Here is a 13,872-nt window from a genome sequence, read left to right as displayed (position 1 = left end):
AGTCCCAGAGGAGTATCTTCAGAGGTCCTGAAGGTAGATCTGGTTCTGACAGGTTCGTCCTTGTTTCCCAGAATCAAATCTTCAGATATGTTGATACGACTTTTAACTTTCTTTGGGATTTCTGGGGATTTAATTTCTTCAGAGTTCTGAGTGATAGTTGCTTCTGGAACTTTATCAGATCCTGCAAGAGTGATTTCTAAATCTGCAAAATTTTCAACTAGCTTTGACTTTTCAGGGTCAAGCTTATCATCAAATCTGACATGAATTGATTCTTCCACAATTTTGGTTTCTGTGTTGTATACTCTGTAGCCTTTAGAGCGTTCTGAGTATCCTAGCATAATACCTTTCTGTGCTTTGGAATCAAACTTGTTCAGATGTTCTTTAGTGTTTAAGATAAAGCAAGAGCATCCAAAAGGATGAAAATATGAAATGTTTGGTTTTCTTCCTTTACACAGTTCATAGGGAGTCTTTTCCAGAATAGGTCTTATAGAGATTCTATTCTGAATGTAACACGATGTATTTATAGCTTCTGCCCAAAAGTGCTTTGCCACATTAGTTTCATTGATCATGGTTCTGGCCATCTCTTGGAGTGTCCTATTCTTCCTTTCTACAACTCCATTTTGTTGTGGAGTTCTAGGGCAGGAGAAATCATGGGATATTCCATTAGAGTCAAATAATTCCTCAAAATCTTTGTTTTCAAATTCCCCACCATGATCACTTCTGACTTTAATAATTTTAGAGTCAAATTCTTTTTGCACTTTGGAGCAGAAACTAGTGAATACAGAGTGAGACTCACTCTTGTGCTTTAGGAATTTTACCCATGTCCAGCGGCTGTAATCATCAACAATGACTAGTCCATACTTCTTTCCATTGACTGATGCTGTTTTCACAGGACCAAATAAGTCAATGTGGAGAAGTTCCAGAGGCTTAGAGGTAGAAACAACATTTTTCTTTTTAAAGGATGTTTTTGAAAATTTTCCTTTCTGACATGCTTCACACAGAGCATTTGAAGAAAACTTCAGTTTAGGTAGGCCTCTGACTAACTCGAGTTTATTTAGCTGAGAAAGTTTCCTCATGCTAATGTGGCCCAAGCGTCTATGCCACACCCATTGCTCTTCGTGAACAGTCATCAGACATTTAACATTTTGTTCTTTTAAATCAGAAAGATTGATTTTATAAATGTTGTTTTTCCTCTTGCCTGTGAATAGGACTGAACCATTGTTTTGATTTATGGCTTTACATGTTTTTTGATTAAAGATTACATCATAACCGTTATCACTTAATTGACTTATGGATAACAGGTTATGCATTAATCCTTCTACGTAAAGGACATCAGATATAGAGGGAAGAGTACCATTACCAATAGTTCCGGAGCCTCTGATCCTTCCTTTCTGATCTCCTCCGAAGCCTACAAATCCAGCGTCTTTAAGTTCCAGACTTTGGAACATAGACTTTCTTCCCGTCATGTGTCGCGAGCATCCAGAGTCCAGGTACCATGACTGGTGTCTGAACTTTGCTGCATAGGATATCTGCAACATAAACAATCTTATCTTTCGGTACCCAGAATCTCTTGGGTCCTTTCTGATTAGTCTTCCCAGAGTTTCTTATAACTTTGGGTTTTCTAGCATTTTCAAATTTTTGTTCTTGTGTGTGTGTATAGTGATATGAAAATGGAGATTTAAGTTGGTCACTAGAAGAAGTTTTAACTTCCTTAGGATCATACCCAATTCCCTTTTTATTGTTCTGACTGACTCCATAAATCATGGATGCCATAATACTCCTACCTATTCCATTTTTCAGAAATTCTTGAAAGGCTTCTTCGTATTCATAAATTAATTTATTTGAAGTTTGTGGTGCTTGAGACAACGCTTCTTCTAATTCTAAGCTTTTTCTTTTTGCTCCATCTCTTTCTAATGTTAAAGATCTGATTGTATCTTCCCGCGCTAGAATTGTCATCTCAAGCTTGCCACATTCTTCAAATTTTGCTTTAAGACAGCCTTTTATATTTTTAAGCTTTTGTTTTAATTTCTGATATGAGCTAAGAGTTTCTGACAAGCATGATTCTAGATCAGATCGAGAGAGTTCAGAAAATACCTCTTCAGATTCTTCATCTGAGCTGCTCCTGGATGTGGTAGCCATAAGTGCCACGTTGGCCTGTTCATCAGAGTCAGATTCTGATGACCCAGATTCACTATCATCCCAGGTGGCCATTAATCCTTTCTTTGTCCTGAAGGTATTTTTCTTGAAGCTTTCTTTTCTAGAATTATCTTTCTTTAGCTTGGGGCATTCATTCCTGTAGTGACCTGTTTCTTTACATTCATAACAAGTAATATCTTTGTTAGTTTTACCTTTTGAGGTTGATTCTGATCGATCCCCTCTGGGTCTTGGTCTTCTGAAGTTGTTGTTCCTCTTTTTCCAGAGTTGTTTAACTCTTCTGGTCAGGAGGGACAATTCTTCTTCATCATCAGAATCTTCTGGTTCAGAGTCATCAGTATCTTCAGTTTCTACCTGGAGAGCTTTGGTTCTGTCAGGTTTGCGTCTTTCAGATCTGGACTTTAATGCTACGGACTTGTTCCTTTTCTGAGGCTCATCTTCCTCTAGTTCTATCTCATGGCTTCTGAGAGAACTGACAAGTTCTTCAAGACTGATATTGTTCAGATCCTTTGACAGCTTCAGAGCAGTAACCATGGGTCTCCATTTCTTTGGCAGACTTCTGACTATCTTTTTGACGTGGTCTGCAGTTGTGTATCCTTTGTCTAGAACCTTGAGACCTGCAATCAGAGTTTGGAATCTAGAGAACATTGCCTCTATGGCTTCGTTATCTTCCATTTTGAAAGCTTCATATTTCTGGATAAGCGCCAGAGCCTTTGTCTCTTTGACCTGAGAGTTTCCTTCATGAGTCATCCTCAGAGAGTCAAGTATGTCTTTGGCTGTTTTTCTGTTGGTGATCTTTTCATACTCGTTGTAAGATATAGCATTGAGGAGTATGGTTCTGGCCTTGTGATGATTTTTGAAAACTCGCTTCTGATCATCTGACATCTTACTTCTGGGAACTTCAGCTCCATCCTCTGTGACAGGAGGTTTGTATCCATCTGTGACAATGTCCCAGAGATCAGCGTCATAGCCTAGAAAGAAACTTTCAATTCTATCTTTCCAGTAATCGAATTTCTCTCCATCAAAGACAGGAGGCTTAGCATTGTAACTATCCTTTTCATTTGTGTGGGCCATAGTTTTTCTCGTTCTGGATCTCTCTACACTGTTAAGTGTTTGATTAGAAAATCAATAACAGAGTCGGAGCTCTGATACCAATTGAAGGTGAGAAAAATAAGAAAGGGGGGGGTTTGAATTGTTTGGAAAATAAGCGCTTTTTCAAAATGAAAATCACACAAGGATTTTATACTGGTTCGCTTATAACACAAAGCTACTCCAGTCCACCCGGCCAAGGTGATTTCGCCTTCAACAAGGACTTAATCCACTAATCTTGAAAGATTGATTACAAACAACGTCTAAGAGAAAGATCTCTTAGTCCTCTCAAGTATACAGACTGCACAGAGTCACTTGAGGAAATACAACAAAGATAAAAACTTATGTAATCTAGAGTGCTTCTAAGATAAGCAAATATTACAACAGTAAGAACAAAAAGTGTTTCACGTTTCAAGCAAAAGCTTTGTGAAGATTGAGAGAATAAAATGTTTTTGTGTGTTGATGTTTCAGTATGTTCTTGTTGTGTTGTTGTACTTGTTATTATCTTCAATGTTGATTTGCAGTCCTTTATATATAGGAGTGAAGTAGTCGTTGAAACTGATGGTCAATGCTTTGATTTAATGCCATAACTTATATAGCTTCTTGCCAAAATGACTTTCTCTCCTTGAATGACTACTTTCCAAATATAGTTCCTTTTCATTTGAATTTGGAGTTTAACGTCTCTTTCTGTATTAGGAAATCCATTTCCAAAACTTTATTTGAAGTTAACGCTACTCTTCCTTATTTAGCAATTCCATAATCAGAGTCTTCGTGTTTCTGGAGATCTTGGAATCTTGCTATCTAACTTCTGATGTTGATTTCTTTTGAGTTCTGATGGTTTCTTCAGATAGCGCTGAGAGTTTCTGGAGTTTGACATACCGTTGTTCAGAGTCAGAACTTCTAGAGCGTACTTCTTGTTCAGATGCTTCTGATATTTTGCTGTTTTGCTCAGAGTTAGACTTTCTTGAACGTGTTTCTACTTCAGATGCTTCTGATCTTCTGATAATTTGTATCTGATATGATTATGTATCTGATGATTTCTTCCTTCTTTCCTTAGAACCCTGCACACTTAGAAACTTTTCGTTAGGGTGCCAATTTTGGTTTCATCCTTTGTTATCATCAAAATCATGGAATCTGTTGTAGAACAATTTTTGTTCTTACAAGGTTCTTATGCGAGAAAGGAAACAAAGGAGCTAACAATTGATGACTGTTTGAATTTGAAAAGACACATTGAAGAAGGGTTTGAATGGATAAATAAATCATAGTTAATGGATAGTATTGACAAGCCCAAGTGCTTTCTCTACGTGGGATGCAAGGACTCAACATAAGAGATATTTGCTTATAAATTTGAGATAAGCTCTAGTATATTAAATTTTATAGAATAATACTGTATATAATTATGTATTTGAGTTCAATAATGTAAAATCTATAGTTACAAATGAAGGTTGTCAAATGTACCATAACTAATTAGATAAGTACACAAGTTTGATAAATTATGATTTATCCAATCTAATTATAAACATGTAACTTGTATATAATGATATTGGAGATATTGTTCTATATTTGAGCTCAAGAAGAAAGGGTGGCAGAAAAGAAATTTTTTACTCTTTGTTTTGCATGTGTGTGGATTATTTGGAAGAGTAGGAATGGATTGATATTTAACAACATAAATAACACACTGTCGCAAATAGTTAAATTGGTCAAAATTTCAACGTGGAGTTGACTTTACTCTAAAGGATTCAGTTTTTTTGCTCAATCAATGGGTTGCCAATCCGTTATTATTTGTTGGATTTAGACCGTAATTGGTGGGCAGAACCTATGATGTTGTAGACATTGTATGGTCTGGTCTTCAAGTTGTTTATGTGAAGGGACTGCATTGTCGCTCTCTTTCGGAGAATTTTCTGTTCAGTCTATGTAATCTCTGTCTGGTGCAAATATTGGAGAAATTAGAATGTGTTTTTTTTCTACGTAACTATGTTTTTTTCTTTATGTATTACTATATTTGTCTGTTCATTTGTTTCTTCATGTACTCATGAACTTGTATGTATGTATGATGTGTGTGTTCATTGTTTTTTTTTCTCTTTTTTCTTTTTATAATTTCTTATATTTGATTGATGATGATAAAATACATTGTGTCTTATTCATATTTGTGTCTTATTCTTGATTGTATCTTATACATATTTACATATATCTTTTTGCTATGTTTGTGTCTTATTCTTGATTGTGTTGTAGTGAGAGTTTTATATTCTTCCTCTACTAGAACAACCTTAATGAATTGTATTCAGAGAACTACAGAATGCGACATTTGCAGTTTCAATTAAGTTATTTGTTGTTTCAGTGGCTATATTGTTTGGCTATTAAAGAAGTACCGGAAAATGATTACATGTTGGCATTATTTGAAGCCGAGGTGCACAAAAAGTCCCCATGAATATGATAAAGAAGCTTGCCTTGATGCTAAAAAGGTAAGTGGTCGTTGTTTTGAAAGAGAATGTGTTAGAGCATGTAATTTGCATTGCATCATATTTGTATGTTAAAATCAATATTTTGACACAATTTTTAAGACAAATTTCGACAACAATTTGAATGGTTAATGTAGTTCATATATGTGTTGTTCATTACATCCAAAGAATTTGATTGACCTTGATTTAATGTCATGAACCACAATTTTCAGATATTCAAATACGCATGCTCTCTTATAACCATAATTTGTAATGACAGATTGATTTTACAGTTTTCCATTTCTAAGAGTATATATGACTATGTATTTAAGGAATGGTCCCTGTTTATAAATCTATATTTTTCATCTTTAATGAAATTATAATTTTATTATGAAATTTTGCAAGGAAGTTTCATGTGAATGGAGAGACTTGAAGACACTAATTCATTGGGATAAAGAAATGGTAAAGAAGACACAAAGACTTCTTGTGAGTAAAATTATTTATCGAATAATAACCAAAATAGGAATTTGTATTACCCTATATGATAATGCATTGAATAATATCCAATGTAATGATAAACGTGTAACTTGTATAGAACGATATCGTAGATATTGTTCTATATTTGAGTTCAAATTTACAGGCATGTTGTTACATGAAAATTGTTGTTCATTTCCAATGTCAAATTTTGATTTCCAATATTAAATTGTTAAAAAGCTTCGATTAATACATCAAAATTTTGTTGATTTCCAATATCAAATTTTGTCACAATGAACAATTTTCGCTTTATTGCCTAAGGTAGACTTTCGTTGTTAGATATTAACAATTTTTTTGTTGCAATTTGTAACAACTGAGATGGATATGCAACATGTTGATTAGAGATGAAGTCAACATGTGAAGGACGGGTATGGGAAATGAGCTAAATTCAGTTGTACTTAGCTAGATCACAAAGAGGTATGTTAAATCCAGACATCAAAAATGTTAATTGTATTTGGTGTGTACGTTAATATCCAGACGTTAAAGTAGTAATGCACTAGTAACCATATTATACAATTTTGCTATGTACTAGTAACCATAACATCATAGAGTGAAATATCACATCATCCAAAATGCAAACAAATTATCCACCAAACATGGAACAACCACCAAATTGTCCTTAACTTTATAAGAAGACCAAGTTAATGTAAAATTATCCAAACTCAAGCAGATTAACACAAACTGATTATCCAAAATACAATAAAATTATCCAAAATCTAAGAAAAAAACCAACCTAATACAACATTATCCCAAATACTTCATAAAAACATCATACTTAAATTGAGTGAAATATCACATCATCCAAAATACAGACAACTTATCAACCAAACATGGAACAACAACCAAATTATACTTAAACTTAAAAGTAGACCAAGTTAATGGAAAATTATCCAAACTCAAGCAACTTAACACAAATAGATTATCCAAAATACAATCAAATTATCCAAGATCTAAGAACAAAACAAACATGATGAAACATTATCCCAAATACTTCAAAAAGTCTTCATACTTTCACCAATGTCTTCCTTTTCTTCTCCTGGACATCCCAATAACTTGAAGCCTTTGACAGAACTTCGTTCAACAAAACATTATTTGATGATTGAAGAAGATAAAGTGTAAGCTTCATCCTGATAGGAGTCACAACCTGCATATAATTATAAACATTAAGTAACATTGGATATCTAATTATAGGGGAAATGTTTAAGAAATAACGATCACATTAATTCAACCTACAATTATCACTTCAGAATCACTCCAGAAGAGACATTCAATCATCCATTGGCAACCCACACTCCATAATCATTTATGTGGCCAGTCATTTAAATGCATTAGTGTCACATTAATAGGTTATTTCGATAAAATAGGAAAACATGGTAAGGGTTGAGTTGAGAATACTTATGAATTGGGATGCTGCTTTGGGAGGCACCTTGGTTGAGCAATGCAGAAGTTTGTCACTATATTGTTAAGACAATATAAACTGAGTTCACCAAAAGAATCATGATGAAAAACTTCTTCAAGAAATAGTTTCTTCCACAATAGTAAATACCAAATTTGAATTAAAAAAAAGTTTGGAAAATAAAACAAATTACATATAACATGCATACCAATTTTAGAATTGTCAGACATCTATCGACTAATGGCAAAAGGTCCAACCAAAAAGTTTTCTTTCAATAAAATCAACAACTAGGAGATACCAATGCAATCCATGATCATTAATAGGAATAACAATCTATAAATAAAACTAATATTAAGTGGTATGAAAAAATAAATCAATTTTGAATGTAACAACTACTTTCGTAAAGTAACCTAAAATGACCTTTGAAATAGAAGAAGTTGTTGTTTTCATGTACTTAGCTTGATAAATTTTCTGAACATATTCAGCTGAATGTTGTTAGTCCATAGCGTATTGCTTAAAAAAATGTAGTTTAAGTCAATAATTAATACTTAATGAATGTAAATTAGGAGTTGATTTTCTCTTGGTTGCTGACATTTTTCTAACCAATTTTTGACGCTCCGCGTTAGGTGTTGATGTTGTGGCGTAGTAATCTTTTGAGTCTTGGTTATCATTAGGGGTGTGTATGGTTCGAAATCCAAATCAAATTGAACCAAATATATGGATTGGTTTGGTTTTTAAAACCACTTTGATAAAACCGGTTTATATTTTTAAAATCGGTTTATGTTTGGGTCGGTTTGGTTAATAACCGGTTTGTACTAAAAAAAGTTAGTTTTTGTTTGAATCAATTTTAAAATCAATTTTCCTAACAATGTTTTCAAAAACACTGAAATCATCAACATGATTTGAGAAATCTGCCCACACTTTGAACTCAAATTTGGCATGTTAGCATAAAGAAGTACATGTTGAAGATCCACCAGTGTTTCCTTCACCTTTTTCGAAAGTGAAACATTAGCATTCTTGATCCGGAAGGTGTCGACGTCGACGAGCTGAGTAGAAACAATCTTCTCTAACAACACTTTCAGAGTTTGAGAGTGACATAACTGTTTCTTTCTGAATACCATCCATTAGATACTTTGTTTGTAACAACAAGAAGAAGATGAAGAATTACTTGAGAAAGAAATAACAACAAAATCAAGAATGATTTTTTATAAAAGAAATCTGTTCCTTTCCTACCACCTTGTTACGCATTTCGTATATCAATTAATCCACTTTTTGACTGCCCTGCTTTTATTTCTAAAAATTCTAACATGCCCTCCATTTTGAAATAAATAATTCAAAATATCCTATTTTTAATCATTCCTTTCTATTCTCTTTGTTCACCGCATCCATCAAAAATCGAGAATTTAATCTGTTAGTCTATACTTATAAAAGTTAAATGTAAAAAATCAACCGGAAGTCAACCGCCTAGTCACTCTTAAAGACTTCTTTACTTGTCTAAATTTCCTGTTTCCTTAAATCAATACATAGAATACTTGTTGAAACATGTCCGGTATCAAATTTGTGATGAGGATCACTATGATATACAAAGTGACATCAATGTTATTTACAACTCATGAGATCATGTCTCTCAAATCAATATATGCACAACAAAATGCAGCCTATCCTCTTTTTATTCTTATGAGTATGGATCCTCTCTACTCTATCCAATGTTTTATGGCAAAGCAGTTGCTGCAAAATCAAATCTGACAGATAATTGTTGCTCGTCGTAGATACTCCAGCAGTCATCTCCTTTCTATATCCTGTAAAAAAAAACCGAAGAGAAATGGAAGTAAATAATAGTCAAATTTGGAGTCAGTGGTGTTTTCTCCTTTCATTTGTTCCTTCATTTGTTCCTGAACAGAAAAACAGTTACAGGACATGGTGGCAGGTTTTGAGGTGAATTTGGCTTCTTGCAACAACAAGATCGGGAAGAAGCAGGGGTGACACAAAATACAATTTTATGATTAAAATTAATGAGTTAGTGCTAGTGCTATAATATTGTATTTTGATGTTACTATTGAAATTCATAATAATTGATGATAACATAATATGAAAGAAACAACAAAAGCAGTATTTAAAAGACTCACCCGGAAAAGACTCATGTGATCAATTCGTCATCAATAATTATGGACGGAATGTGAGCAATCTTACGCCACTCTTTCCCCCGCTTTTTCCGCAAACTTGCTTCCAGTAATGGACAGCGAGTCACACTTAGTACTGAAAGAGAGGAAGGAAATCCTTTCTTTGGCAACGACTTGAGTTTGGGAGCGTTAATAATCTCAAGGTTTTGGAGAGAAGTGAGGTGTTGAAGCCACTTCTCATCCATGCTTGTATCATTAAGACCACAAATGCATAGTGTCACAAGCGATGTAGGTAGCAATGGTCCCATCAGCGTGTTCACTATGTCATCGCCGTTAATTCGCAACTCCGAGAGACAAGTGAGGTGTTCCCAAGTTGGCTCAGTATTCCATATAATCCCACCAACAGAGCCAACAGATAGTTTCTGTAAACGGCTAGGCAACTCATCTATGACAAAAGATTGAAGATTTGGTAGATTATCGATTTCCATTTCTTGAAGGGCAGCTAGATTGTTCATTGCTTCTGGCAGTGAATGAAATTTCTCACACTTCCACAATGCAATATAAAGGAGATTTGGAGTTGCCAATTCACCTGGGGAAAATGACTCCAGTTTATTACAATCCCATATTTTGATGCTTCTAAGAAATGAGAGACTCTTTTCCGACTCGTCTTCTGCAATTAATATTGATTTCAGATTTATACAACCCTCAATGAACAGACTCTTGAGGACAGGGAGAGTGCCTAAGGTAAATGATATCATTGAATTACAACTATAAGATACTTTCAATTCCTCAAGCGATGTATAATTATGCAAATAGTTGTGAGGAAGGAATTCTAGATTCTCACAATTACTGATTATGAGAAGTTTCAAGGTTTTTGGCAAACCATCTGTTGGAAAAGACATTGAAGATGGAATGCCGTCTATGGTGAGCTGTTGAAGAGAGTTCAAAGGGAACATCAGTTGCCGAAATACATGATCAGATAATGGCATTGATTGAACCAGTAAAAGACATTCACTTAACTCAAGTTCAGTCAAGGAAGGAAATTTGTCAATTATGTTTCCTACTATCAGTTTCGGGCACTTACTAAGCGATAAAGTTTTTAGACTAGGAAACGTTGTAGTCGTACCTCCAATCAAGTCCCATTCCTCCCACTCTTGCATATTCTCAAAGTGTAGAATCTCCAAAGAGGGAAATGGTTGAAATGAAGAACCACCACTTCCATAGAACTCAATACCAATTGTCTCCACTGATTGCATCCCTTCAATAATGAGTTCTTTCAGATTACTCAATTGTCCAAGGGGTGGAAGCCATAAACAATCATTACAATTCGAGATCCTTAAATACACCATGTTGCTAAATGAAAAATCACCTAACCAATTTGGAAAGCTGATTCCACCATAGCCTTTGATGGTGAGACTTTTCAAATTTGTTGAGGGTCGCAACTTTTCAAGTACAACACTTTGACTTTGTGAATGTAAAAAGGTACTACCACAATCCCATTCCAAGACTAATTCGTCTATTTGTTCTTTCATCTTTATGTTGGCTCGATCTACTTCAAAGGGGTGATTAACATTTTGTAGATGTGAGATTGAAAGTTTTCCGTGTAGGTGGAGAAGTTTTCCTAGCTTTGCAATATTCAATCCACTCTTATGTTTGCTGACAACAAAGTCAGACAAAGTGTGGAGATTTTCTAGTTTGGCTATTTGTGCGGGCATGTCCCTCAATGCGGTGTTACTAACGTCAAGGTGGCGCAGATTGATCAATTTTCCCATGTCCTCCGGCAATTCAGTGAACCTTTTACAGCCTGCCAACAACAAAAACTGCAGATGGTAAAGCTTGCATATTTCAGTAGGCAGCCTTTCAATATTAGTGTGAGAAAGATTTAAGTATCGCATGTCTAACAAATTTCCAATAGAATTGGGAACCTCGGTGATACTCTTGTAGCTTGACAGAGACAACATGCGTAATTGTTTCATTGTTGGCAGCAAGTCATGTACTACCTTGTTAGATAGCAAACAAAGAGGCAATTGTTCTTGTAATGGGAATGCTAGAAAGGTACGCAAACCATTTAATCCCAATAATTTATCAAATTTGCCATATGAATCATATGTCTCTCTGTTGTATGAAAAATTCTGCATCCTATCATCTAGGTTATGTTTGTGCATATTGATACGGTATGGAGATGAAACCTCTGTAGCTAGATCATGGATGAAGTTGTGCATATTGATACGGTATGGAGATGAAACCTCTGTAGCTAGATCATGGATGAAGTTGTGCATTCCAAAGTTTCCTTCTTCATCACCAATAGATCGTCGATGTATCAATGACCTTGACACTAGTTCATCAAAGTATTCTTCTCCAACTTTTTCTTGATCTGTGGAAGATGATTCAAGTAAGCCTGCTGCAATCCACAACTGAACTACCATCTTTTTTTCTAAGATGGACTTCTTCGGAAAAATTGAACAATATTGAAAACACTGTTTTAAAGGATAAGAAAGGAAGTTGTAGCTTAATTCGAGAGAAGCTAGCACCTCATAAGTTGTTTCCTGAAAGTGACTTTCTAGCACATAATTCCAATCATATGGGTTTACTGAGATGCGAAGAAGAGCCCCATGTTCTACCGCGGCTAATGGTAATCCATCACACTCTTTTGCAATTTTTCTGACAATTTCTTTTTTAAATGCGCCAACTTCTTCTAGATAGGATCGTTGTTGGTAGTTATGTGCTCCAAATGCGTGTTCGGCAAGTAAAGACCAACAATCTTCAACTTTCAAGGGTCTCAGATAGTGGACAGAAAGAAAGGTTTGCACGGATAGTGCGACTCTTTCATCTCTTGTTGTGACAATGATCTTACTTCCCGATTCCCCAGCATTAAAGATATCCATCAGTAATGTCCAATTGATAGATCTTGCATCCCACACACCATCCAATACTAGCAAAAAAATTGGGTAAATGGTTGTTTGTAAAGTAGTAATAGATTCAAGAATGGTTTCAAAAACACTGAAATCATCTACCTCATTTGAGAAATCGGCCCACAATTTTAACTCAAATTTGGCCTTAACTTGAGGATCATTGTAAAGGTGTTTGGCAAGAGCTGTTTTGCCAATCCCTCCCATACCTACAATGGTAATCACTCTTATTTTACTTTCACTATCACTATCACTAGACAACAAAAGATGTTTAAGTTTCTTTATATCAGCATCTCTTCCATAAATAGAAGATTCATCGTCACCTGAACTTAAGCCTTGAAATATTTGAATTAGATTTTCCTTTTTAGACTTGATCAGTGCAATTAAAAAACTTAAACGAGAATGATTTTTGACCTGATTCGCAGTAAGTACGGTAGCATACAGTAAAAAATCGCTTTCGTCAAGCAAATTGGAAACTTGAAAAACAACACGTTTGAGCAAATCCAGCGATCTGTTGTTAGCTTGAGTGGGGATGAGTTTCTTGTTAGCATGATATAGTACATCTTGAAGATCCAGCAGTGTTTTATGAAGCCTTTCCATGAGTGAAAGGCTACTCGTGCTCAAGTCGTCGAAGCATAGACCAGAAACAATCTTTTCTAACAACACCTTAATAGAATTTGAGAGTTCTCCATGAATGGCCTCCATTAGTTACTTTATTCGGAAGAAGGAGATGAAGAATATGCAATATTTTTTTATAAGCTGAAGTCTTTTCTTTCACGTGTGGTTGTAGAAAAGAGGCTGTCAAATCACATCAAGTGGCGGCTTATGTCTTGAAATTATCTCTGCATGCATTTTAAATCAATATATTTTTCGTAAATTACATAATCATCATATTTTTGTCAAAAATTAGTTTGGAGTAAACTCGGCATATCCGAAAATATGAAATGAAAAATTGAATTTATCATCACCTTGCACTTGCATGATCATCTCTTTCACATTCCATACAACCTCCATAATCCAAAATCTTAAAAAAATCATTCTCAATCAATTTTTTGACTCTAAATCGTCATTCTTGTGATTTATCGCTCATTCCATCCTTCATTGCTTGCATTAATCTTGTTCTTGAGTTGAAAAATATATGTTACGTCTAGATGTGCATCTTCGAATTTACCTTTTCATGTTTCAGATTTGAATCTCCGGATTTTTCTGCTACTATGAGTTTTTTAAATCGT

At 34.8% G+C, this 13,872-nt stretch overlaps 1 protein-coding gene across 4 annotated transcripts; it reads right to left on the bottom strand.

Annotated features, from left to right (window-relative positions):
• Positions 1 to 9,101: 9,101 nt before the first annotated feature.
• Positions 9,102 to 13,448, bottom strand: LOC127085773 (putative disease resistance RPP13-like protein 1). 4 transcript variants are annotated; one of them, XM_051026311.1, is made up of 3 exons: positions 11,978 to 13,448; positions 9,738 to 11,920; positions 9,102 to 9,410 (listed from the first exon to the last, which is right to left on the bottom strand). In XM_051026311.1, the coding sequence occupies exons 1-2, from the start codon at positions 13,343 to 13,345 to the stop codon at positions 9,749 to 9,751; spliced, it is 3,540 nt and encodes a 1,179-aa protein (XP_050882268.1). In that variant the 5' UTR covers positions 13,346 to 13,448; the 3' UTR covers positions 9,102 to 9,410; positions 9,738 to 9,748. The 4 variants fall into 4 exon arrangements, with proteins under 4 accessions (XP_050882268.1, XP_050882267.1, XP_050882269.1 ...); XM_051026312.1 differs by having other exon boundaries at positions 9,161 to 9,410; positions 9,738 to 12,849; positions 13,055 to 13,182; XM_051026313.1 differs by having other exon boundaries at positions 9,161 to 9,410; positions 9,738 to 12,663; positions 12,746 to 12,826.
• Positions 13,449 to 13,872: the final 424 nt, after the last annotated feature.

This window comes from Lathyrus oleraceus, chromosome 5, assembly GCF_024323335.1.
Source record: "Lathyrus oleraceus cultivar Zhongwan6 chromosome 5, CAAS_Psat_ZW6_1.0, whole genome shotgun sequence".
Lineage (NCBI taxonomy): Eukaryota > Viridiplantae > Streptophyta > Magnoliopsida > Fabales > Fabaceae > Lathyrus > Lathyrus oleraceus.
This window is presented reverse-complemented; position numbering and strand designations above follow the sequence as displayed.

What these genes read in the sequence shown, in the direction of transcription:
- LOC127085773 (XM_051026310.1), bottom strand. Translation starts at nt 13,345, where the DNA reads ATGGAGGCCATTCATGGAGAACTCTCAAATTCTATTAAGGTGTTGTTA.